The 26,096-nt window shown below is 44.7% G+C and overlaps 2 protein-coding genes across 5 annotated transcripts in view; one reads left to right on the top strand and one right to left on the bottom strand.

The window, feature by feature from the left end:
* LOC129188667 (gamma-aminobutyric acid receptor subunit gamma-3) overlaps positions 1 to 26,096 on the top strand; it is an 89,760-nt gene that overhangs the window by 49,996 nt on the left and 13,668 nt on the right. The window contains exons 8-9 of one of the 3 annotated variants that reach the window (XM_054789525.1): positions 2,387 to 2,586; positions 10,407 to 11,367. In XM_054789525.1, the coding sequence (XP_054645500.1) occupies positions 2,387 to 2,586; positions 10,407 to 10,685 (479 nt within the window). In that variant the 3' untranslated portion in view covers positions 10,686 to 11,367. Of the gene's footprint in view, positions 1 to 2,386; positions 2,587 to 10,406; positions 11,368 to 26,096 lie in introns of those variants that run through there. The other 2 variants (XM_054789526.1, XM_054789527.1) reach the window with 2 other exon arrangements.
* oca2 (oculocutaneous albinism II) overlaps positions 22,726 to 26,096 on the bottom strand; it is a 57,584-nt gene continuing 54,213 nt past the window's right edge. For both annotated transcript variants that reach the window (XM_054789523.1, XM_054789524.1), the window contains exons 23-24: positions 25,571 to 25,664; positions 22,726 to 23,405 (exon numbers count right to left, since the gene is read on the bottom strand). In XM_054789523.1, coding sequence (XP_054645498.1) covers positions 23,318 to 23,405; positions 25,571 to 25,664 — 182 coding nt within the window. In that variant the 3' untranslated portion in view covers positions 22,726 to 23,317. The remainder of the gene's footprint in view (positions 23,406 to 25,570; positions 25,665 to 26,096) is intronic.

Raw genomic sequence — 26,096 nt, 5'->3', positions numbered from 1 at the left:
AAAAAAGTTGTATTGTAACAAGAAATAAAGATGCAATTTTATGAGAATAAACTTGTAATATTGTGAGGAAAAATGATGTCATTTTAGTAACACGGGGGTGAAATATTAAAGAGAATTTTTTTTTAATCGTAATATTACGAGAAACAAACAAACAAAGTTGTCATATTTGGAAAATTAGTTTGGGTAAAAAGTTATAATATTGTGGGAATAAAGTTATAATATTCAGAGAAGAAAATTGACAAAGATTATTTTAAAATGGAAGCTGAAAAATATTTGGAAAATGGGGGGAAAAAAAGAAATGCAAGAATGGGGGTGGAAGATGAAAGGGAGACTGCAATTAATTGAATACATGTAAAGGATGGAGGCTGGGATGTTCTATGGCCGTCATCACATTTCACTGGCACGCATCTGTGGTGGCGCCACAAAAAAGCTAAAGAACAAGCACAAGGCGTCTCACGAGGTCTGCAGCAACTGGGACGTGTTTTTGTGCGACTTTCATCTTTGCACACACTATGCCAATGCGCCCCCTAGTGGCAGCAAGGAGGATACGGATTGGACGCTGTGAGTGAAGTGATCTTCTAGAAATGCCATGGAAATGTTTGAAATAATTGTCGCCATAATTACGCACAAGTCAAACAACATGCAAGACACCTTCACAATAAAAGCATGAACTTTGAAAAGTACAGGCATAATTGTGCGCCTTTTAATGGCAAGTTTGTAATAAGCGTGGTCATTTAACACTTTTAGAAGGCACATTTTGTGCAGAAGAAGTAATTGCACCTCTTTGGAACGCGACCCGAGCAAAAGTAGCGAGCCGTCTTCGCAGAGAGTTTTGGCCGAGGCGCTAATTTGGCTAACGCCGTGATTGTCTCGGAGCTTAATGGAAGCGCAGCGGCGCTCACCCATGACACTGAAGCGGCGGCGCCTGAACGTTCCACGCACTTATCATACGGCGTGTTCGTTAGTGACAAAAAGGGGAGCGAGGTGATAAAACGAATAGCGAGTGTCGTTAAGCCGCCGCTCTCAATCTCCTGGATCCCGTGCACGTCGTTCATTAGCGTCTTTATTGCGGATGTTGAAGTGCAGCCAAGCCAGTAAAGGAGGGTGTCGCCCCAAAGGCCGTATAGACCAGGGTGCTGAGTCAGCATCGGGCAACCCGGGGGTTATCACTCTCATTCTGGCAGCTTTGCGCGCTAAAAGCATTCAAGTTTTCCAAGCCAAGGGGGTCCAAACCTCCTCCCCTCCCCCAGCCGCATGCAGGAAAAACTCGTGGCAGGGGCAGGGGAGCACTTTTCTTTATGAAACACGCTAAAACCAATCCAGTTTAGATCAATATATGCCAAAGTTACAAAAACACATTCTAAGTCCAATAAGATCATTTAATCTAAAATGATGTTGGTAATAATTAACAAAGAATTGCTCATTTGTCTTTTTTTATGTTCATATAAACTTTTTATTTTTATTCTTTATTTTTTATTTTCTTTGATATGTGAATTATTTTTTTAAAGTTGCATCATCTACAATTTAAATTCACGAAGAAATTATTCTTGTTATTCAAATATATATACTGTATAATATAACATATAAGTACAGTAATCCCTTTTGAATTTCTGCAAAGTAGGACTCTTTAAGTATAAATTAAATATTTATGTAGTTGGAGTATAGAAAACTTGTTAACAACCTTCTAAATAAGCTTTTTAACATTATTAGAGCCCTCTAGACATGAAATAACACCCCATAGTCACCTTTGCATTCGTATTACCCAAGACAGTAGACATAATAAGGGAAAATAAGACATATCAGGCTGAGAAAACCTGTTTAGGACCTTCATATATGATTTTTAACATTACTTAAAAAAAAAAAATTCTTTAATATTTCCACTCTTCTTTCTTTCTTTTTACCTCATAAAATTACATTTATTCTATAAAATTGTTTCCAACTTTTTTTCTCCTAATCTTTTGACTTTATTCTTGTAAAATGACAGCTGTTTTTGTCATTTCTGCTGTTTTTTTTTTTTATTTTCCAACAATTTAAACTTTCTTTTTGTCAATTTTCTTCTCGTAATTATGACTTTATTCCCATATTTTGACTTTTTTACTTCTTCCTCAAACAAATTTTCCAAAAAGTAAAAACTTCTTCATTGTTTTGTTTGTCTTGACTAGTTTTTTAAAATTATTCATTATATTATTTTTATTATATAAATAATATATAATATATTTATTCTATATAATATTTAATATATGTAAATATTTTATATATTATTATGTGATGAGTATTATTTGCTGTAATTGTACAAGAGCGCTGAATGTGTGGTTTTTTTGCTATGAAAATGATTGTGTGTGTGTGTGTGTGTGTGTGTGTGTTTGGGGGTGTGTGTGTCCCTCAGGTATAACCACGGTGCTCACCATGACCACCCTGAGCACGGTGGCGAGGACGTCCCTACCCCGAGTGTCGTACGTCACCGCCATGGACCTTTTTGTCACCGTCTGCTTCCTGTTTGTCTTTGCTGCTCTGATGGAGTACGCCACGTTGAATTACTACTCGTACAGCGCCCGCAGGCCCGCGTGCATCGAGAGCAAAAGACATGTGAGTCACCCTTCAACCTTTTCATGTCTAATTTTCCGATATTCAAGAGCACTTTGACTGCTGACGTGATGCTGCCCTCAACGAGTGCTTCTTTTTTTAAGACACTGCTTCACATTTGACAATTCTACCACACAAACTGGGCGCGCAATTATTATTATCCGTATTTAAGAAAGTAAAAGTCAGCTTTTGGCTTTCCTAGGACAATACCCTAAATCAAGGGGTTGAAACTTTTTTCCAGTGAGGGCCACATAGTGAAAAATGAAAGGATGCAACTTTGCCACTTTTGATATTTTGTAAAGCAACACACGTAGATATGCTAACAAGTTATATATATTTCAAGAACAAAATGCATTTCAGCTTTGTCATATAGGTGAAAAAGTATGTTATTAGTATCAACTTCACTCTTTTTCCATTTTTGTTGTTGATTTTTAAAAATTTTACAACTATTTTAAATAATCTTCATAAATTTTTTTTTCGGAATATTTTAAAATTTATTCCCATAATTTTACAACATTTTCCCCAACTGAATTTTCAAGAAAAAAAAACTTTTTTTCTCATAATACTATGACTTTAAACATTTTTTCTTGAATATTTCAACTCTATGCTACTAAAATGCCATTATTTTTCCTCATATTACAACGTAATATATACTGTAATTCTCGTAAAATTGCAACTTCTTTCTCTTCAGAATACGAATGTTTCCGATCATCAAACAAATTTAAATATTAGTCAATGACAACACAACTGAATACAAAAAGCAGTTTTTAAATCAAACATGTTGTTATTAAGGGAGAAATCCAAACCTACATGGCCCTGTGAGAAAGTGATTGCCCCATAAGCCGAATAACTGGTTGGGTGACCCAACAACTGCAACCAAGCGTTTGTGATATCTTGCAATGAGTCTCTTCCAGCGCTGTGGAGGAATTTTGGCCCACTCATCTTTGCAGAATTGTTGTCATTCAGCCACATTGGAGGGTTTTCCAGCATGAAGCGCCTTTTTAAGGTCATGCCACAGCATCTCAATAGGATTCAGGTCAGGACTTTGACTAGGCCACTCCAAAGTCTTCATTTTGTTTTTCTTGAGCCATTCAGAGGTGGACTTGCTGGTGTGTTTTGGATCATTGTCCCGCTGCAGAACCCAAGTTGGTTTCAGCTTGAGGTCACCAACAGACGGCCGGACATTCTTCTTTTAGGATTTTTTGGTAGACAGCAGAATTCATGGTTTGGTTTATCACAGCAAGTCTTGCAGGTCCTGAAGCAGCAAAACAGCCCCAGACCATCACACTACCACCACCATATTTTACTGTTGGTATGATGTTCTTTTTCTGATTTGCGTTACTTTTACGACAGATGTAATTGGACACGCACCTTCCAAAAAGTTTGACTTTTGTCTCGTCAGACCACAAAGCATTTTCCCAAAGGTCTTGGGGATCATCAAGATGTTTTCTGGCAAAGTTGAGATGAGCCTTAATGTTCTTTTTGTTCAGCAGTGGTTTTGGTCTTGGAACTCTGCCACGCAGGCTGTTCTTGCCCAGTGTCTTTTTTTTGGGTGGAGTCATGAACACTGACCTTAACTGAGGCAAGTGAGGCCTGCAATTCTTTGCACGTTGTTGTGGGGTCTTTTGTGACCTCTTGGATGAGTCGTCGCTGCGTTCTTAGGGTCATTTTGGTTGACCGGCCACTGCTGGTAAGGTTCACCACCGTTCTGTGTTTTCGCCATTTGTGGATAATGGCTCTTACTGTGGTTCGCTGGAGTCCCAAAGTTTTAGAAATGGCTTTATAACCTTTTCCAGACTGATAGATCTCAGTTAATCTGTTAAGTTATGTTTTAACGAGGGGGCAAGCACTTTTTCACACAGGGCCATGTATTTGGATTTTTTTCTCCCTTTAATAATAAAAAGTTTCATTTAAAAACTGCATTTTGTGTTCAGTCGTGTTGTCATTGACTAATATTTAAATTAGTTTGATGATCTGAAACATTTAAGTGTGACAAACATGCAAAAAAAATAAGATATCAGGATGGGGGAAACACTTTTCACACGCTACTGTATGAAGAAAATTGTTGAAGATTTTTTAAGAAAAAATTAACATATTTGGAGAATTTGTCATTGTAGTAGGATAGAGTTGAAATATTAAAGAAAAAAGATGTTTTTTTTTTAAAAGTCATAATATGAGAAACAAACAAAAAGTAAAATTGTCATTTTTGGAAAATTACGTTGGGGAAAAAGAGATTCACGAGAGTTTTATTGTCATGTGCATGGTAAAACAGCAGTTATACTATGCAATGAAAATCTTATTCTGTTCATTCTCCCAAGAAAAGAAAGAAAACACAAGAAAGAATAAGAACATAAGAAAAAAAAACATAAAGACCAATAAATTAAGAAACAACAACAGAAGAGACATTAATACAAATAAATAAATAAATAAATAAAGTGCTATGAGTGTGTGCGTGTGTTGCGTGCGGCGTGTGTGAGTGCTTTGTTGAGAAGCCTGATGGCCTGTGGGTAAAAGCTGTTTGCCAGCCTTGTGGTCCTGGACTTCAAACTCCTGTAGCGTCTGCCTGACGGTAGGAGTGTGAATAATGAGTGTTGTGGATGTGTGCTGTCCTTGATGAGGTTGTGTGTTCTGCGTAGGACTCTAGTTTTATAAATGTCTTGCAGTGAGGGGAGGGCTGCCCCAACAATGTTCTGTGAGATCTTGATCACCCGCTGGAGTGCCTTCCTATCACGTGTTGTACAGTTACCGTACCAAACAGTGATGGAGGCGGTAAGGACACTTTCGATTGTGCATCTGTAGAAGCAACTCAGGATTGTGGTGGACATGCCAAATTTTCTCAGTCTCCTCAGGAAGTACAGTCTCCTTTGGGACTTCTTGATAATTTGTTGGGTGTTGTGAGAGCATGTGAGGTCCTCGCTGATGTGTGTGCCAAGGAACTTGAAGGTTTTCACCCTCTCCACCTCAGTCTCATCAATAAACAGGGGTCTATGCGGCTCCTTTTCCCTTGTTCTTGGGTCGATGATCATCTCTTTGGTCTTCTCTGTATTGAGAAGGAGATTGTTATCACGACACCAAGCTATGAGGTCCGCCACCTCTCTTCTGTATGATGTTTCAACACCACCAGTGATCAGTCCGATGACTGTAGTGTCATCCGCAAATTTAATGATGCTGGTGTTGTTCTGGGAAGCCACGCAATCGTAGGTGAAGAGCGTGTAGAGGAGTGGACTCAGCACACACCCCTGTGGGGTCCCAGTGCTCACAATTCTTGAGCTGGATGTGCAATTGTGGACTCTGACTGACTGGGGCCTGCCTGTTAGAAAGTTAAACACCCAGTTACAGAGGGAGGGTGACAGGCCAAGTGTGAGGAGCTTACTTGTGAGTTTGTGGGGGCTGACTGTATTAAAAGCAGAGCTATAGTCTATAAAGAGCATTCTGACATATGTGTCCTGGCCCTGTAGGTGAGAAAGGGCTGTGGGGATGGCAGTGTTGACTGCATCATCAGTGGACCGGTTCTGGCGATATGCAAACTGTAGAGGGTCCACAGTTGCCGCCGGGATGCTCTTTTTGATGTGGGTCATGACTATCCTTTCAAAGCACTTCATAACAATAGGAGTGAGTGCTATAGGGCGATAGTCATTCAAGCAGGTCACGTTGCTTTTCTTGGGTACGGGCACTATGGTGGTGGACTTAAAGCAGGTCGGTACAGATGCTTGTGCAAGCGACAGGTTAAATATGTCAGCAAGCACATCAGCTAGCTCTGATGAGCAAACCCGAAGTGCACGTCCTGAGATGTTGTCTGGGCCTGCTGCTTTTCGTGGGTTTGTTTTGTTCAGAACCCTGCGCACATCAGCTGATGTCACCATGAGAGGTGAGTCCTGTGTGCTCCCCAACTCCAGCCACCCTCTGTGCTCATCAGGAGTTTGGGTGTCAAAGCGGGCATAGAACTCATTCAGCTCATCAACAGTTACAATATTATGGGAATTAAGTCATAATATTCCATTCCATTCCATTCCATTTTCCTCCGCTCATCCGGGTCCGGGTCGCGGGGGCAGCAGTCTCAGTAGGGAAGCCCAGACTTCCCGGTCCCCGACCACCTCCTCCAGCTCCACCGGGAGGACACCAAGGCGTTCCCAGGCCAGCTGTGAAACATAATCCCTCCAGCGTGTCCTAGGTCTTCCCCGGGGCCTTTTCCCGGCTGGGCATGCCCGAAACACCTCACCAGGAAGGCGTCCGGGAGGCATCCGGACTAGATGCCCGAGCCACCTCAGCTGGCTCCTCTCGATGTGAAGGAGCACCGGCTCTACTCTGAGCTCCTCCCGGATAACCGAGCTCCTCACCCTGTCTCTTAGGGTGAGTCCCGCTACCCTACGAAGAAAACTCATTTCAGACGCTTGTATCCGCGATCTCGTTCTTTCGGTCATGACCCAAAGCTCATGACCATAGGTGAGGGTGGGAACATAGATCGAACGGTAAATTGAGAGCTTTGCCTTCCGGCTCAGCTCTCTCTTCACCACGACGGTCCGGTACAGCGACCGCATTACTGCAGACGCTGCGCCGATCCGCCTATCGACCTCACGCTCCAACCTTCCCTCACTCGTGAACAAGACCCCGAGATACTTGAACTCCTCCACCTGGGGCAGGACCTCATTTCCAACCCGGAGGGAGCAATCCACCCTTTTCCGACTGAGAACCATGTCCTCGGATTTGGAGGTGCTGAGTCCCATCCCAGAAGCTTCACACTCAAATGCAAACCGTCCCAGTAAACGCTGCAGGTCACAGCCCGATGAGGCCATCAGGACCACATCGTCTGCAAATAGCAGAGATGAGATCCTAGTGCCCCGAACTGGACTCCCTCGACACCTTGGCTGCGCCTAGAAATTCTGTCCATGAAAATTATGAACAGAATCGGTGACAAAGGGCAGCCTTGGCGGAGGCCAACGTTCACCAGAAACAGGCTTGACTTACTACTGGCAATGCGAACCAGGCTCCTGCTCCGGTTGTACAAGGACTGAATGGCACGTAATATCGCGCCACCAATCCCATACTCCCGGAGCACCCCCCACTGGACACCGCGAGGGACACGGTCGAATGCCTTTTCCAGGTCCACAAAGCAGGTTGAGCAACCTCCCAAGTACCCTCTAGGACCCCTGCAAGGGTGTAGAGCTGGTCCAGTGTTCTGCGACCAGGACGAAAACCACATTGCACCTCCTGTAGCCGAGGTTTGATTAACGGTCGTACCCTTCTCTCCAGCACCCTGGAATAGACTTTCCCAAGGAGGCTGAGGAGTGTGATCCCCCTATAGTTGGAACACACCCTCCGGTCACCCTTCTTGAAAACGGGGACCACCACCCCAGTCTGCCAAACCAGAGGTACTGTTCCCGACTTCCACGCAATGTTGAAGAGACGTGTCAGCCAAGACAGTCCTGCAACATCCAGAGCCTTGAGGAATTCAGGGCGAAACTCGTCCACCCCCGGAGCTTTGCCACTGGGGAGCATTTTGACTACCCCAGATACCTCAGCCACGGTGATGGAACTGTCCGCGTTCGTATCCTCAGTCTCTGCTTCCTCTATGGAAGGTATGTCAGTGGGATTGAGAAGGGCCTCAAAGTATTCCTTCCACCGCCCAACTATATCCTCAGTCGAGGTCAGCAGGCTCCCGTCCCCACTGTAAACAGTGTGGACCGGGCACTGCTTCCCCTTTCTGAGGCGCCGGACGGTTTGCCAGAACCTCTTCGAGGCCGACCGAAAGTCGTGTTCCATGGCCTCACCGAACTCCTCCCACACCCGAGTTTTTGCCTCGACCACCGCCGAAGCCGCGTGCCGCTTGGCCTGCCAGTACCCGTCAGCTGCTTCAGGAGTCCCACAAGCCATCCATGCTCGATAGGACTCCTTCTTCAGCTTGACGGCAGCCCTGACCTCTGGTGTCCACCATTGGGTTCGGGGCTTGCCGCCACGACTGGCCTTGACCACCTTGCAGCCGCAGCTCCGATCGGCTGCCTCAGCAATGGAGGCACGGAATAGAGCCCATTCGGACTCGATATCCTTGTCCTCCCCCGGGATGCAGGAGAAGCTCTGCCGGAGGTGAGAGCTGAAGACTCGACGAACAGGAGACTCTGCCAAACGTTCCAAGCACACCCTCACTACACGTTTGGGTCTCCCGGGTCTGTCCGGCATCCTCCCCCGCCATCTAATCCAACTCATCACCAGGTGGTGATCAGTTGACAGCTCAGCCCCTCTCTTTACCCGTGTGTCCAAAACATGCGGACGCAGGTCTGATGATACGACTACAAAGTCGATCATAGACCTGCGGCCTAGGGTGTCCTGGTGCCATGTGCACTTATGGACATCCTTATGCTGGAACATGGTGTTTGTGATGGACAAACTGTGGTTCGCACAGAAGTCCAACAACATCACACCGCACGGGCTCAGATCAGGGAGGCCGTTCCTCCCAATCACGCCCCTCCAGGTCACACTGTCATTGCCCACATGGGCGTTGAAGTCTCCCAGTAAAACGACAGAGTCACCAGTTGGGGTGCTCTCTAGCACCCCTCTGATGGACTCCAGGAAGGCTGGGTACTCTGAACTGCCGTTTGGCGCGTACGCACAAACGACAGTCAGGACCCTTTCCCCATCCCGAAGGCGTAGGGAAATGACCCTCTCATTCACCGGGGATGACTCCAACACAGAGGCACCGAGCCGGGGGGCTATTAATAAGACCACACCAGCTCGCCGCCTCTCCCCTGCAGCAACTCCAGAGTAGAACAAGGTCCAGCCCCTCTCGAGGAGTTTGGATCCAGAACCCAAACCGTGGGTCGAGGTGAGTCCGACTATATCTAGTCGGAATGTCTCAACCTGTGAGTTGCGCTCTCAACCTGCGCCCGCCCTCGACCGCCACCCAAAACGCAATGCACCGGACCCTTATGCTTGCCCCCGCAGGTGGTGGGTCTACGGGGGGGAGATCCCGTGTGGCTTCTTCGGGCTGAGCCCGGCCGGGTCCCACGGGTGAAAGCCCGACCACCAGACGCTTGCCTGCAAGCCCCTCCCCCAGGCCTGGCTCCAGGGTGAGGCCCCGGTATCCCACTTCCGGGCGAGGTGCGGTCTCTCCTTGTGTGTTTATTCATACGGGTCTTCTGAATCACTCTTGGTCTGGCCCGTCACCCAGGACCTGTTTGCCTTGGGAGACCCTACCAGGGGCATATAGCCCCAGACAACATAGCTCCTAGGATCACTCGGGCACACAAACCCCTCCATCATGGTACGGTGGTGATTCACGGAGGGGGTCATAATATTACAAGAAGCAAATTTACAAATATTACTTACGAAGAAATATTTGGAAAATATTAAAAAAACATATAAAATGGAGGGGGGGAAGATCAAAGTTGATAGTAATAATATGCTGCTTCACCTATATGACAAAGCTGAGATGCAGGTTTATCTTGAAATGTATACTGTATAACTTGTTAGCATATCAAGATGTGTTGCTTTACAAAATATCAAAGTGGCAAAATTGCATCCTTACATTTTTCACTATGTGGCCCTCACTGGTAAAACCTTTGGGCACCCCTGCTTTATCCCTTTCATTCATCATTTATATGTATTTTTATGCATTTCCAATTGTTTTCTGCATGTAAAACTATAAAAAAGTGTTTTGTGTTAACATTTTTGGCTTACTGGGAGGGATGAATTGGACAGACATGTTTTTTTATGGGAAAAATGGGTTGATTTGGTTGGAGTATGTAAGGATGTGGAAGGGATGAATAACGCTAACCAAGCTTCCGCTGTATTTGATTTGATTTTGATGGTGATGATTTTGTCATGTCCAGAACTATTCCGTCTTGGGCGGCAGACCGGCGCACACGGTCATCGCCCTCAACAACTCCACGTACTGGCAGGACTTTGAGGACACTTGCGCTTACGAGTGTCTGGACGGCAAAGACTGCCAGAGCTTCTTCTGCTGCTACGAGGAGTGCAAAGACGGCGCGTGGCGACGAGGACGCGTCCACATCGATCTCCTGGAGTTGGACGCCTACTCGCGGGTCTTTTTCCCCACGTCCTTCTTGCTCTTCAACGTGGTTTACTGGGTGGGATATCTCTACCTCTAGCCGGACGTGACGATGCATCCCAGGGGAACGGCTCGGAAACTGAAGCAGTCTTTTGGACGTCAACTGCTGGTGAGCCTTCCTTTGGACTGATAAAGGATGTCACGAAGGAACGCGATACAATAAACCGAGACAGGGAGACGGCTAAGTCTTGTTAGCGAGGGTGAGGCGGTCAAACATAGAAACAACGTTCTCAGTGCCTTCAGTCCTTTCCACACCGTTGCCGAAAAGGAAGGAAATGTTTGCATGAGAAGTCTTATGATCAAGTCCTAGGACCTGTTCCTCCGCCCTTCGCTTGCGTGGGTTCTTAGGGGTTATTGTTCAGCTCAGGGGTGTCCAAACCTTTACCAGCGAGGGCCACATGGTGAAAAATGAAAGAATGCAACTTTGCCACTTTCATATTTTAGACACATGCTAAGAAGTTCAATATATTCCAAGAAAAAACTGCATCTCAGCTTTGTCATATATGTGCAAAAGCATGTTATTATTATCAAATTCACTCTTCGCTCTTTTCCCATTTTTGCTGTTTTGTTTTTATATTTTCCAAATATTTCAACTTTATTCTTTTTTCTTTTTTTTTTTCCCCCTGTCCTGTCCAGCCTTTAAAGCAGATAGAATTGTAGATCTAAATGCCGTCAAGTGCTCAACAGATTTACTCTGCCAGGGAGAAGTGTGATATACACTTCCCCTGTCATACAAAATTTATTTGACTTTGATGCTTGTTATAAAGCAAATTTGGGGGGGGGGGATATGAGAGGGGGACAACAAAAAAAAAAGAGAGACAAGAGACAAGGACAACAGCAGCAACAACAACAACTGTGATAGAACAACAGAAACATACAGGACGACATCAGCAAATAAATGTCTGTGACAACTATAAAGACGAACAAGGACATAAGGACAAAACAATATCAACAACCACAATGACAAAGCTGTCAATGACAATCACACATAATAGCAGTCATGAAATGATGAACTATGACAGTGATCACAATGATAATACTGCATTGAAACAGTCACACATAATAGTAGTAATGAAATGATGAACTATGATAGTGATCACAATGATAATACTGCATTGAAACAGTCACACATAATTGTAGTAATGAAATGATTATCCATGATAGTGAACAGAATGAAAATTACCATAATGCACATCATTGTAAAAAGAAAAAAAAAAACAAAAAATAAAAACTATAGTTATACTGCTGATATCACCGTCGCTGTAATAAAACCAACAACATAATAACACCCTGGATAACTCAGTGAGTAATGTGGGGAAGTACGTATGTACTGTGAGTGTGCATATGTACAGGTATCTCTGTATGTGAGGAAGACTTCATATATATAAAGGTGCAAGAATGTGTGGGCGTGTAATTGTCACTGAGAATGCATGAAAGGAAAGGGGCCGCCTTCCACCTCCTAGAGAGCCCCGCCCCAAATAGCCAGGCCGGGCCCCGGCCGCCAGAAGGCCACCAGGCCCACAGGGGCAGGCAGCACAAAGATCAGTGCCCCAAGAGCCAGCCCAGAGAGCTTCCCCCCCCGGGAAGACCAGCAAGGGGCCGAAGAGAGGTAATTCCAGCCAAGGACAGGGCGCCGGCGGGCCGGAGGACTGCCAACCCCTGAGACCAGCGAGAGATCACACCCCACAAAGGCAGACGGGTAGCGGGGGCCACAAACCGGCAGGCCCAGAGACGCCTCCACAACCGGAAAGAAGCCCGCCCGCGCCGTAAGCGCCAGATCCCGCCCACCGCCACCCCCACCCCCAGAGAGCGGAGCCCGGGCCAACCCCCGCCCGACCCCCGACACAGGGCCGCCCCGCCAAGGGATGCAGGAGGCACACCCTCCACCCACCCGGCGGAGGCACGGGTGGCACAGATGTATCACCCAGCACAGGACCCCACGGAGCAAACCCCTGTATGCCCCCCCGAAAATATAAATAACTAAAATAAATAAATAAATAAATAAAAGTACACACACGCACGCACATAGACACTCCTACGCACCAACACGCACGCACATACACACTCCTACACACATACACACCTCTACGCGCACGCACATACACACTCCTACGCACTCAAGTGCGCGCACACACGCACACGCACGCACGCACACACAGTGGTCGACTGCCCGACACCCGGAAGCCCCACCCTATCCCCCGTTGGTAACCCTAGGAGCAGCGGAGCCGGGGACCCCGGGGTCCCAGACATACGATCCAGAACCCAGGCGCGGAGAGCGCGGACCGCCGGGGAGCAGGAAGACACCAGGCCACACCCTCCCAACGGCAGGACGCCGCCAGCAAGGCAGACAGGGGAGCCAGCGAGGAGGAAAGCGGGAAACTGAGCAGGCAGGCGAGAAAACGGGCGAGCAGCCAGGCGAACCACCACACAGCGCCAACCGACACCCGCGGGCCAGCAAACCCCGAAGAGGGAGCGGGAGCACCACACCCCAAGCCGCAGGGAGGCCAAGCACCAGAGCCGAGAAGGCGAGACCAGCAGCAGACCAGCCGACGGCCCCCACAAACCACCAGAAGCCAGACCAGCCACATGCCACATGCCACCAGAGCCAACAGCGCACCACCCGCGCACCGGAACCCCACCCCCGACAAGCCCACAGACAGACCGGGGGAGGCGAGGACACAGACAGCGGCCCGGCAGAGCACAAAGCGCAACGGCGACAAACGCCCAAGCGCCCGGCAGAGCACAACCCCCCCCAGCGGGTTCGGCCCCAGGGCACCCGCCACCCCCACCCCCACCCCGCCACCCAGGCCCACAGTACCCGCAAGCATGACCAAGCCCCAACCCACCAGCTGGCCCGGCGCCCCAGCAGCCGCCACAGCGCAGCACCCACCAGCCGCCGCCGCGGCACACGGGCCACCCGCAGCACCGGCACCGTCCCCCGGAGACCGCCGAACCCGCCCCAAGAGCGCAGAGGCGCCCGCAGCACGTGTCAGTCCAGGGGAAGCACCGCAAGCCGCCCCCCCCGGCGCAAGCCCCGGCATCAACAGGCCCCAGAGGGCCACCCCAGGGAAGGGCAGGCGAACCAGACAAGGGCACCCCACAGGCCAGGCCACCCCGGGCGAGCCACTGCGACGGCCAGGCCCCCGGCCACACCGCCGACCCTGGCGGGCAGGCGCTGAGGTGCACGAGGCACCCCAATCCAGTGTATGTGTATGTGATAAGGTGTGATTGTGTCTATAATGCAATTTAAAAAATAATAAATAAATAAAATAAAATAAAAGAGGACAGCTACGAAAAGCTGGTCTCTGTGTCCCTGAGGGGTGTATCTGTGTGCATGTATATGGGGTGTATGTGGATGATAGCTAATGATGCAATTAAAATCGGGGGACAGCTGCCGCTCGGAGGGCCCCTCACCTGACCAGCCCCCCCCAAACCCTAAGTGTCTACTCTGCGATTAAAATTGGGGGGCAACAGGTCAGTGGCACGGCAGGAGCAAAGGAGCCCCGCAAGGCAGCTCCCCTCCCCAATCACGCCCGACCGTAGGCCACCCCCCAAGGTCCTATATATATGTGAGGTGGTGCAGTGGCACAGGAAGGACGGGGGCCCCACACCCCAACGCCGCCCAAACCGAGCAGGGGGGGTACCAAGGACACATGACCGACCGGCCGCCCACCACAGCCCAGACTCGGGCGAGCCACAGGCTGCAGGACACACCACAGGCCCTACCCGGCCCGCCAGGATGCCCAGTCCGGCCCACCCACCCTGAGGCGATACCCCCAGCGCCCCCCAACACCGGAGCCCCACCGGAGGTAGCGTCCACAGCGCCACCCCCAAACACCACGGACCAGCCACACGCCCCAAGGCAGATCCGACCGCCACCAGGACAGCGGGAACCGCGCCCACGCGCCCCCCGCATACCACCACGGCCGGCAAGGGAGCAACACCACAACAACCACAAGAGCACCGGACCCCACATAGAGTGGAGCACGGCCACACCCACGAAGCACGCAGGCCAGAGGTGCCAGGGAGGGACAGAGAAGCAAGCACCGCACGACCGGGCCCACGAGAGGAGTGGCCCGGCGCCCAAGCAGATGCCCCCGCCCGCCACGCCGCAGACCGGCCACCGCCCCACCCCCCGCCCATCCACCAACACGCCAAGGGAGAAACCCCGGAGGGAGGGAGACAACCGCCGGCCCGGAAGCAGGGACCAGCCAGACACCAGCAGGCAGCAGGGACCGCCCGCCAGCCCCACCCCCAAGCCCCCGGCCAAAGCCACCCCCCGACCGCCCCACCCCGGAGCAAGCATCCCCCCGCCGATCCCGGGAAGCACCACGCAGATGGACACCACGCCGCCCGCTCTCACGCGCACCCGCCCACTCACACGACCCCACGCGGTAGCCGAGCAGGAGGGCCCAGGGCAGACCCCGCCCCACCCCCAGAGGCAAAGGAGGCGAGGGAGAGCCAGCGCCACCAGCCGCACACGGGCCCCCCCAGCAGCAGTAGGCGCCCGGCACCCGCAGGATGCAGCACCCTGCCCACCCACCACCCCGGAGGTCAACCAACACCGCCCCCTGGACGGCCCCCCCGACCCCGCCCCCGCCCCATCACCATTGGTTTGTTTCTACATCAATTGTGGAGAGATCGCCCAGCAGGCATAGTAAAGGGGAGGTAGGAATGGAGAACCCAAGTGCCAAAGATAGGTACTCACACACTCCGTGCCAATAATTATTTTTAATGGGAGCACAGGTCCACATGGAGTGTAAGTAGTCATCTATTCTATGGTCTGAGCAGTGTTTACAGATGTTAGAGTCAGTTAAGCCCATTCTAAACATTCTATGTCCTGTGTAGTGTACTCTATGAAGGATTTTAAACTGAATCAGCTGTAGGTTGGGATTATTGATTAACCGGGAAGCATTAAGACATATTTGCTTCCAGAATTCAGGGTCACAGCTTGTAGATAAATCTGAGCTCCATTCAACTTTATTCTTAAATGATCTTCTTAAATTTTCGTCTCGTAATATTATGATTTTTTTCGCTAACCAAATTTTTCAAAAATTACAACTTTATTTATTTTTGTCAAAAGAATTTTAATCATTTTAAAATGTAATAAATTTAATTAAAAAATAAAGTATTTTTCCTTCAATATTTCAACTCTGAACTTTGAGTTTATTCTTATAAAATGGTGACTTTTACAATACAACTTTCTCTCTTAATATTTTGACTTTCCATTTCAGGTCTTTTTCCTTTAATTTTCAAAGTATTTAAATTTCTTCTTGGAAATTTTCTTCTCGTAATTATGATATTTTTATTATTTATTAATATTTTGGCTTTATTCTTGTAAAAGTATAACTTTTTCTCTAACCTACCCTTTATTTTGTTTAGTTTTTTCCTCATAATACAACTTTAAAAAAATAATTTTATTAAATTTAAACTTTCTTCTTGGAAATTTTCTTGTAATTATGACTTCATTATTTATTAATATTTTGACTTAATTCTCATAAAAAAATTTCTGCAACCTAATTTTTTAAAAATGACAGCTTTATGTGTTTTGTTTTAGTCCTGTAAAATTACTGCTTTTTTCCCCCTTTTTTTTTCTTGTTGAATTGTTGCGAGCCAATAAACTGTGGGCCCCACTTTGGACACTCCTGGTTCAGCTGCTCAAAGTTTTCAAGGCACCACCCTTCAGGTATTGTTGTTCGGCGTTCGGAGCAAGAAGCCTGGTAATCTTGGTATTTACCCAACGTCATTTTTTATGCCAACCAGCAATCTGTCAGCGTCGACTAGATCATTTGAATACGTAAAGTTTCGGACGCCAGCTAGCTGTGCGAGAAGTATGTTAGGTCATTATGATTGTGACTCCCTCGACCTTAAGAGTCGCGCTGGACGTCACGTTGACTATCCGGGCTTTTAGCTTGACGGCCAGCGCTCTCGACTTCATTTCTACGAACCCTGGTTGGAGCCCTGGGCGGACCGCGGGCTGGCTGAACCAGGCGGGATACAGTCGTATCTCAAACCTGGTAAGTTGTACATTCTTTACGCGACAAAGTACACACAAGCTGGTAAACCTAAATCGTGTGTACGGCGGCGATGATAATCAGGGAATTATGTTATGGTATGTGTTAAAAAGAACAGAGATTGTTCTGTCCATGTTTTAATGTAACATGGGCCATTCATGGTAAATTGTCGGTGATGACAGCATGTATAATACATACTGTATGTACAGTATATGACAAAATTAGGAGTACTTTAGGATTATTAGTATTTTTTTATGCCTTACAACATATCTTACTAAACTAAAGCTGATAGTGTCATTTATTTACTGAAGAAGAGTCAACTAAGAAAGTTATCTAGCCTTTTGTTTAGCAAAATAGTCTAGTTTGGCTATATTTTGGTACATCTAGCATGTGCTAGCTAGCGAGCTAATGGTAGCAGGTGGGCTAAAAAACCAGCTAGCAAGCGGTTCATTCAAGAAAAATATGATAGTTAGATGACTTTACAAATAGTCCTCAAAGTTTGACAGCGAGAGTTGGAGTGAAATAGCTAGCTACGTTGCTAACTATCAGGCTAAGTAAGCTTTAACAAGCAAAGCTAGCTATGCCTTTTTCTATGATCAGATCTTATTTTACATTGACTTTAAACTCACTTTTTAGTTTGTCGTGGAAAACTGATCTCAGGTTAGTAGAACTTCATTTTCCCCAAAACCAATGCAGTATTTTCAGACTTTCACTGACTACATCAGAATTCTACATGAAAAACTGACGAAATTGTTTTTTTTGTTTTTTTTTGATGGAATATGAAATTTCATAGTTGTAAATCATTGCTTTCTTTTGTTACTTAGCTAACGGATAACTAAAAGGTTGTTTTGGATTAATTGCTGTCATTGGGATCACTTAATGTATTTGCTCATTGACATTTGCTTTGAGCAACTTTCAATAAGTTTATGGATTTTTTGCATACATGCGGCAATTACTTCAAATGTGATTTGTCATTTTTTGCTATTTTTCAAACTTCTAATATGTCGATGTCACAATAATGTTAAGCGAAGGTAAATATATTTGGTGTAACGTTGGCTTTTGAATTGTAGCGTACAATGCTCAGATTTTGTGTTCCCATCCATTCCCACTAAGCATCCTGTATCGTTTGGATTACTTAAGCCAGTGGTTCTTCAGGCTTTTTTCCACCAAATACCACCTCCAAAATATTTTACTTTGCAAGTACAGTAATCCCTCGTTTATGGCAGTTAATTGGTTTCAGACCCAACCGTGATCATTGAAAGAAGGATTCCTTATTTATAATTGGAATATTTTAGTAGTTAGAGCATAGAAAACCTGTTTGCCACCTTTTAAATACGCTTTCTAACCTTAGAGCCCTTTAGACATGAAATAACACCCCTATAGTCAGCTTCACACTCCTTTTACCCAGTATAGTAGACATAAGACATGCGACTCATGCTCGTGTGTGCTGTTGTAAAGGTGTTTCGGTGGCGTGGACAGGAAGTGATGTCGAGGGGTTGAGAGTTGACTTTCTATTGGTTTGGCTTAAGGCCACAACAGTAGCCCGTGTGAGGGATCATTGTGCCTGTTGTGAGATCATTCAAAGCTGCAATAAAAGCCTGTTGTTCCGCCTATCAGGTCCGATGTTTGCGTGTCTCACCCCACATTAAAGTAACATTACTGACACCTAGTGACCAGTGTAGAATACTACACATCATTACAATGTTGAATGTGTCTTCTGAATGCCTTATATTTCTATATTGCTTCATTTATCCTTTTTCATGCATGGAAATGCGTCATTTAGGCAAAAAATACATAACATTTGCTTAAATATGCATTTTTTGGCTAATATTAGGCCGTGTTCAAGCACGAAACAGCATGATTTATTAAAGAATATATCTATTTTTTAAATATATTAAGTGAATTATATTTTATTAGATTATATTTTATTATATTTAGTGAAGCCGCGAAATTCAGAGCGAGAAGCAGCGAGGGATTACTGTACCGCCCTTTTTTTTTCCTTTTTTTTTTTACCTTTGCTTAGCTTTGGGATTTAGTTTCGGAATGTGTGGCATGTGCTCGCACTTACACAACATAACAGCAAAGGGAAAATGTCATTTCTATTCAATTCCTGTGAGTCTTTGGTCAGTAAATGTGTATTTGTACAAGACGTATGCCTCTAGGACAATTTTAACAAGACAAATCGGTGTTCCAGAGTAGCGCTAGACGGAGCCCGTGTACCACCAGTGGTACTCGTACCACACTTTGGGAATCTTGAGTTAAGGTAACACGTTTTTGACACAATGCAATAATGCCTGAATGGTGCTATACGGTGATAATAACACTTTCAATGTTGCTTCATCAGACTCTATGATAATAAGAATAATAATGAAATAATAGCCAATGAAGAATTACTGTACACTTGACCCAGAAACAACAACAACCCAGCTATGGATTTATTTTGCTAAACGTAAACCAAAGACGTGGATGAAATCGTTGCTAGCTTGCTGGTGGTTGTGGTGTATTCAGTGCAGTGCAGTGAAAGTTCAAAGTGGGAAACGTTGAAGAAAACCTGAATGGTTCGCTGGTGTAGCCGTGCTCGGGGATGTTTTGTTGTTCTTGTTGTCACTAAACCATGATCTCACCGGCATTTAGTATGAAATTGGTCAAAAAAAATTAAGCATTGCTATTTTGGAGCAAAATTTCAAGTTGCGACATCCTCAGACCAATATTGGAAATTGGTGTTTTAATATCACTTATAGTTTTGATAAAATGATTTGTACATCTGGACAAATTGAAGGTGAATAGGTAATCGTAGGCTGGAAATGACACAACAAAGTGGCAAAAGACTGGAAGGTATGTTATGAAATGTATCAATATTGACTATTTTCCTTGTTTTTATTTTACATTTGAAGCCCTAACCAAAACCCAACCTCAACCATAGTGCCAACCATAGCCCTAACAGTAGCCTAACAGTAACCCCAGTCAAAACCCTAACCCCAACCCTTGGCTGAACCAAAATCTCCAGCCTAACCCTACCACCAACTGTAACCCCAGCCCTACACAGTAACCCCTGTCAAAACCCTAACCCCAACCCAAGGCCCGAACAGTAACCCTAGACAAAACCCCTAATCCTTGCTCCAACCATAACCCCAGTCAAAACTCTAACACCAACCTCAACCCCACCAACAACCACAACCCCAGCCCTAACAGTAACCCCCATCAGAACCCCAAACCAGAACCAAAACCCCAACCCTAACCCCAATCAAAACCCTCACCCAAGTCAAAACCCTAACTCCAACCGAAGGACAAACCAAAACCCTTGCTCCAACCATAAACCCAACCCGAACAGTAACCCCAGTCAAAACCCTAACCCCAGCCCCAACATCAACCCTAGCACCAACCGTAGCCCCTGTCAAAACTCCAACACCAACCCATGACCGAACCAAAACCCCAACCCTAAACCTTGCTCCAACCATCACATAACCCCATACCTACCAGCTAACCCCAGTCAAAACCCTAACCTCAAACCCCATTTCTGGTCATTTCCATCTCAAAGATGGAAAATAAAAATAAACACGTTTCTTCCAAAATCCTACTAAACTAGTGAGAACATGCAAGTGACCGCTAGCATCAGTGTGATGACGGGTCGCTTTTATTCTGTCGCTCTTGCTCTGTAGTGTATTCCCAACTTCCTGTCTGTGGGCTTTTTTTCCCGTGTTGTTGACGTTGATGGCGTACTTTGGGTCACCTGTTGTGGGCTGCCATGTTGACATCCATGCTAGTGATGTCATATCATATCCTCTTCTTCACGGACGCTGGAGGCGAAAGCATGAGGTGGATAAACATCCCATTCTCCTCCTCCAGCGTCAAGCTGCCCATACGTCATCTTCTACCGTGCCGTGCATTGCTCATGCTTTCCTTTCTAGCAACAGTGTGGATTACGTATGGAATAATAAACATTTCTTTAATAAGTGGTGTCGTTGTAATTTGAGTGTTTTTAGTTTGTTGAGGAGGGTTAGAAACCACAGGAAGAAACAGTTTTAGTACCCCAACCTAACCTGATCTCCAAACCTTACCGGACCTGAACTCCTAACCTTTGTACACTGTCTTGGTTTTTGTACAATATTTACAATACACGTTTGATTATTTTTAAATCATTTTCATACTTTTTTTCATATTATGAATTTCCTCCCATAATTTGTAACTTTTTCCCCAACCTAATTTTGCAGAAATGACAACTTTGTGTTATGTAAACAAAACAACGTATTTTTTCTTTACTATTTCAACTCAATGCAAGTAAAAATACATCATTTGTCCTCATAATATTGAGATTGATGCTCGCAAAATTGCACCTCCTTTTTTTTCATTTATGCTTCTTTATTTACATTTTCTAACTATTTAAACTTTGTTCTTGTACATTTTATCCTCGTAATTATGACTTTATTTCCATCATATTTGGACTCGTAACATTATAACTTTTTCCCCAACCTAATCTTCCAAAAATGGCACCTTTTTTTGTTTCTCATAATATTTTCCATCCATCCATCCATTTTCTATACCGCTTCATCCTCATTAGGGTCGCAGGGGTATGCTGGAGCCTATCCCAGCTGACTTCGGGCGACGGGTGGGGTACACCCTGGACTGGTCGCCAGCCAATCGCAAGGCACATATAGACAAACAAGCATTCTCATAATATTATGACTTTGAAAAATTATGTATTTTTTCTTTAATATTTCAACTCTATGCTTAGTAAAATGAAATCATTTTCCTCATAATATTAGGATTTTATTCTCATACAATTGTGACTTTTTTTCTTTTTAGAATACTATAATTTTTTCTATTCCTGCTATTGTTTTTTTAATTTATTTTCCAATTATGTAAACATTCTTCCTGTACATTTTCTTTTCGTAATTATGATTTTATTCCCATGATATTTTGACTTTTACGTAACATAACTTTTTTCACAACCAAATTTTCCAAAAATTACCACTTAATTTGTTGTTTTGTTTGCTTTTCATAATATTACAAATTTTGGTAAAACATCTTCTTTTAATATTTCAACTTTATGCCACTAAAATACATTTTTTTCCCCAATAATATTACATTATTCTCGTAAAATTACGACTTTTTCTTTTAATTTTTTGATTATTTGTGTAAAATGACTCATGATTTTTCAACTTTTGTTTTCTTTTGTTATAGCGTTCTTGTTAAAAGCGCCGTGGGCAGCACTTAGGACACCCCTAAAGCAGAGGAACAAACACTGTTGCCAACTGCGCAGTAAGAAAAGAAGCTAATGGCTGTCCAAGAAGTCGGTAGATGACGTCAGTGGCTAATTTGCATATGATTTGCATATGATTTGCATATGATGTAACTGATGCGGTAGGAAAAAAGCATAACCTCATAAAAACCAGCATAAAAAACACTGTTAAGTTTTGAACTACAAATAAACTTGATTTTTAGTTTGCGCAGTTAAAATTGGCCATCACTTCATCAAAATAACATTGTAATATTTGATCTTGGCCAGTACCTCTCTACAGTGTCTAGACAGTGTTAATTACATCCTGACTCACCGACAGCCTCCATCTTTTATCTTGCATTTAGTTTCATTTATCACACATTGTTCTTCCATCACACATTCTGACACACTGACAGGTAAGTGAGAGAGTCCCAATGAGGCTCGAGTCATTGTCATTTAGTCAAGACTAAGAAACATTTACGTTTTAGATCCCGCTCTGTAAAACAGGGCGACATCCACTCCGGCGGTATCGCGCATGCGTGATTCATGGATTCGTAGAGAACCACTATGCTCTGTGTGCCACGGAAACCGACTGTGGACTGATGGCTTGTGACTGCTTTGGGGCGGGGCGGACGTCTCAGCGGCATCCGTCGCTGCTCAGTGAGAGCGGAACCTGCTTTCACTTTGAAGTCCCCAAATACCAGAAAACTCTCCAAACGCGCCAGAAAAAGTCGCTCGATTTGTTGCCAGTCGCTTTTGAAAGGGTTTGGAATTAGATGACAAATGGTGTGGAATTTCACATGAAAGACGTACGATAATTTAGAAACAACAGCAACTTTATTCTTACCTTTCTTGTGTGTCTGTGCAGTGTTGAATGATTGAGGCCACATTTTACACCACTGAGTGCTCCAACAAAACACCATGATGATGATGACTCGTCGTATTCATTGTGTGGATGATTAGCTACTTTAGGCAAAGCTACTTTAGCTGCTACGTTACATTATTGATAGGGATACTGTCAATTTTCTATACATTAAATAGTCAATGGTTAGTGGAAGCAACTACAACAAATCACAAATGTGCTCCTAATCAGATGCAGACGCTCCCTGCAAGCTGCAGCTGTTTCCGTGAGAAGTGCTGATGTCGTTTCTAATATTCTTAACTATTGTGAACATGACGACGGTCTTTCCACCTTCACGCCACTTACAATGACAGGGCCTGGGCGGGGCCTGCGTGTGCCGCACATTTTCGAGATCAGGGCGGTAAAAAGTGGCCTGGCGTGTGTGCGTGTGCTGCGAGTAATCCCACCATGTGGGACCGGTAGCGGCCGTGGTAGCACCATGCACAGCTGAGTGGAGGCCCCATTTCCTTCACACTGTGAGAAAGACTTCAAGTTTTTTTTTATTGATTTTTTTTTTAGGGGTGTGGGAAAATTCCAGATCACATGTTCCAGCCGAGTCCGATGTGAGTGGCCAGCAGGTAGCACATGGCCATCATGCACGTCATGATCATCATGGGGAAGCCTAGCCTGTCAAAGGGAAGACACATTTATTCATTAAGGTCACACATTAGGTACAGTACACAGTACACCTCTAAACCCCGTTCTCTAAAAAAAGTCTTCTTGAAGCTTTTTAGAGGACGTTGCTCAAGCAAGAACTCTGGCGCGCTCTCCGTGATGCACTCCCTTGGCTGCCGTCGCTTGTGCACGTCCTCCCTTGCCCGAGCGACTGCAGATGGCTCGCCGTTTGGCCGCCGCCCATGTCCTCCGTGGACACATGGCGGCTCGGACGGCCAGGAGACTTTGCCCCCAGGTTGTCAGCACCAATCAGTTGGGGGTTAGGAGCATATTGCTGCAGTTATTATTGTCATTATTAGCGTTATTCTCCATGCTGCTCAATGAAGGGGGGGCCGCCGTTGTTAAAATGTCGTTTGGAGCAGATGTCGCAAACAAGTGTGCCATCAGTGATGGACATGTGACCAAAGGGCTCATTTATGGCCATCAGCAGACGCCGTTATTGTCGCGTAATAAAGTAGACAGGCTTTTAGTAGCTCACTACTAAAAGTCTTGAAGCTCAATAATGTCAGTCAGGCTCAGCTGCTGGTGGCTTGCAAGGGAAGCTCCTTCGTCACCTGCCTCTCTGAGCAGATGTGGCCAGTGGAAGGCGGGTTTGACTCGATACAATTACAATCCAAATATTTTTTACATTTTTATTTTATTATTATATATTCTTTTTTTCTCCTAAAATTGGCCATTTTTTCTTTTATTATTATTTTTTTCCCAAAAGTAGGCCATTTTCTTACTTGATTATTTTTCTTCAAAAGTAGGCCATTTTTTTCTTTAATGATTACTATTTTTCTCCAAAAATATGCATTTTTTTCTGCAGAAACACCTCATTTACTGTAAGTCGGTAATCTATTATAAATTGAGTGGAACCTCGGAGGTCATTTGCAGCCCGCGACTGTTTTGTTATCTGCCCGCAGCACATTCTAAAAATATAATTTAAGAAGAAAACCAAAAAACCCCAGCAAAAATGGAACAATCAGCAGTAACTTTACAAGAACAAAGTCAAAATATTAATAGAAAAAAGTTGTACTCTGACGAGAGAAAGTCGTAATTTTACGAGAATAATGTCGAAATATTATGAGGACAAATGTCATTTTAGTAGCATAAAGTTGAAATATTCAAGAAATACATTATTTTTTAAAAAGTTGTAATATTGTAAAAAAAAACACAAAGTTGTAATTTTTTGAAAATTAGGTTGTGTAAAAAGTTATGTTACAAGAACAATATTACAAAATACAAATAATAAAGTCATAAATATGAGAAGAAAAATGACAAGAAGAAATTTGAAATCATTTAAAAACCTGCAAAAATGGAAAAAGAAATAAACGTTTAAAGGTTTAAGAAATAAAATAAAAAATAATGATGACTTTTTTAATTTGTTTTTTTGGGTCACTTTTGAAATTTATTTTTTTCATTTTTGAAATTAAATTAAAAAAATACTTTTCTTTATTTAAAAAAAGTCATTTTAAAAACATTTATTTTATTTTTGAATACTTGTATGTATTTATAAAAATCGAATTAAATGGAAAAAATGACTTAAATTAACGTTTTAAAAAATAATAACAAATAAAAAAAAAATAAACATGACTCCAATAAAAGTGGCCTCAGGTTGACTGAAACCATTTGAGAACCGGCTCAAAGATAAAACGTCAGTCTCTTTCTGTTCTTGAAAGCATCAGCAACGCATCCGATGTTGTACTCTGGTGGCACTTGCACTCGATCTTTCATGTTTGTGAAAACTACACGACTAAGAGTGGCGCCTGCTACTTTTTCCTGCGACCATTTAACCAGCAGGGAGTTCTCAAATCAAGCCAATCAACCACCCAAAGAGCCTCACTTTGATTCTGCACTACATGCATACAAACTCGGACACAGTGGGAGCACAATGTGTCACATCATGTACTTTTTTATGAATAGAACTCCGGAGGAACGCGGGCATTTGGCGTGGTGCTCAATGTTCCCGAGCGACTGCATGCATATTGATGGCGTGCGCCACAGTATGAGAACATATGCAGGACATTAACATGCAAGCAGCCCTGCAGGCGGCAGAGTCCTGAACAAGATCCCAGCGGCGAGATGGTATTTGTGACATATTTCTAGCCGTTTGCGGCGGGCAAGAAGATGCTTACCTGAAAAATTCCACGAAGGAGAAGCCGTAGCCGTGCTGCTCTGCTATGCCCGCACACACCACGTTGGCAGACGCTCCGATCAAGGTGCCGTTTCCTTCACACATGCACAAACAACATGGTCAAACACTACTCGGAAATAATTACAGTGACTACACAACTATTGGCAAGGCAAGTTGTATGTTTGAGGACACAGTACCCTGCCTCAATCCAAAACCTTCATAAAGATGAATATTTACTTGATATTTGGGACAACTATTGCTCTATTTTCTGGACTATAAGTCCCTCCACAGCAGGGGTGCTCACACTTTTTCAGCCTGCAAGCTTGTCCTTAAAATGAACAAGATGCAACGATCCACCTCCTACTAGAAATATAGAAAATAGATTTATAAATCTATCAATGTGTAGTATATTTACGAGTATTTATGTACATTGTACACGTGTATCAGGGGTGCACACTTTTTCAGCATGTTAAGTTATAAGTCAACATGATCTATCTCTTCCTATAAAACATAAAAAAAATATATAA

The sequence above is a fragment of the Dunckerocampus dactyliophorus genome, chromosome 10 (genome assembly GCF_027744805.1).
Source record: "Dunckerocampus dactyliophorus isolate RoL2022-P2 chromosome 10, RoL_Ddac_1.1, whole genome shotgun sequence".
NCBI lineage: Eukaryota > Metazoa > Chordata > Actinopteri > Syngnathiformes > Syngnathidae > Dunckerocampus > Dunckerocampus dactyliophorus.
Note: the sequence above shows the minus strand (reverse complement) of the source record. Positions and strands in the feature narration are given on the sequence as shown.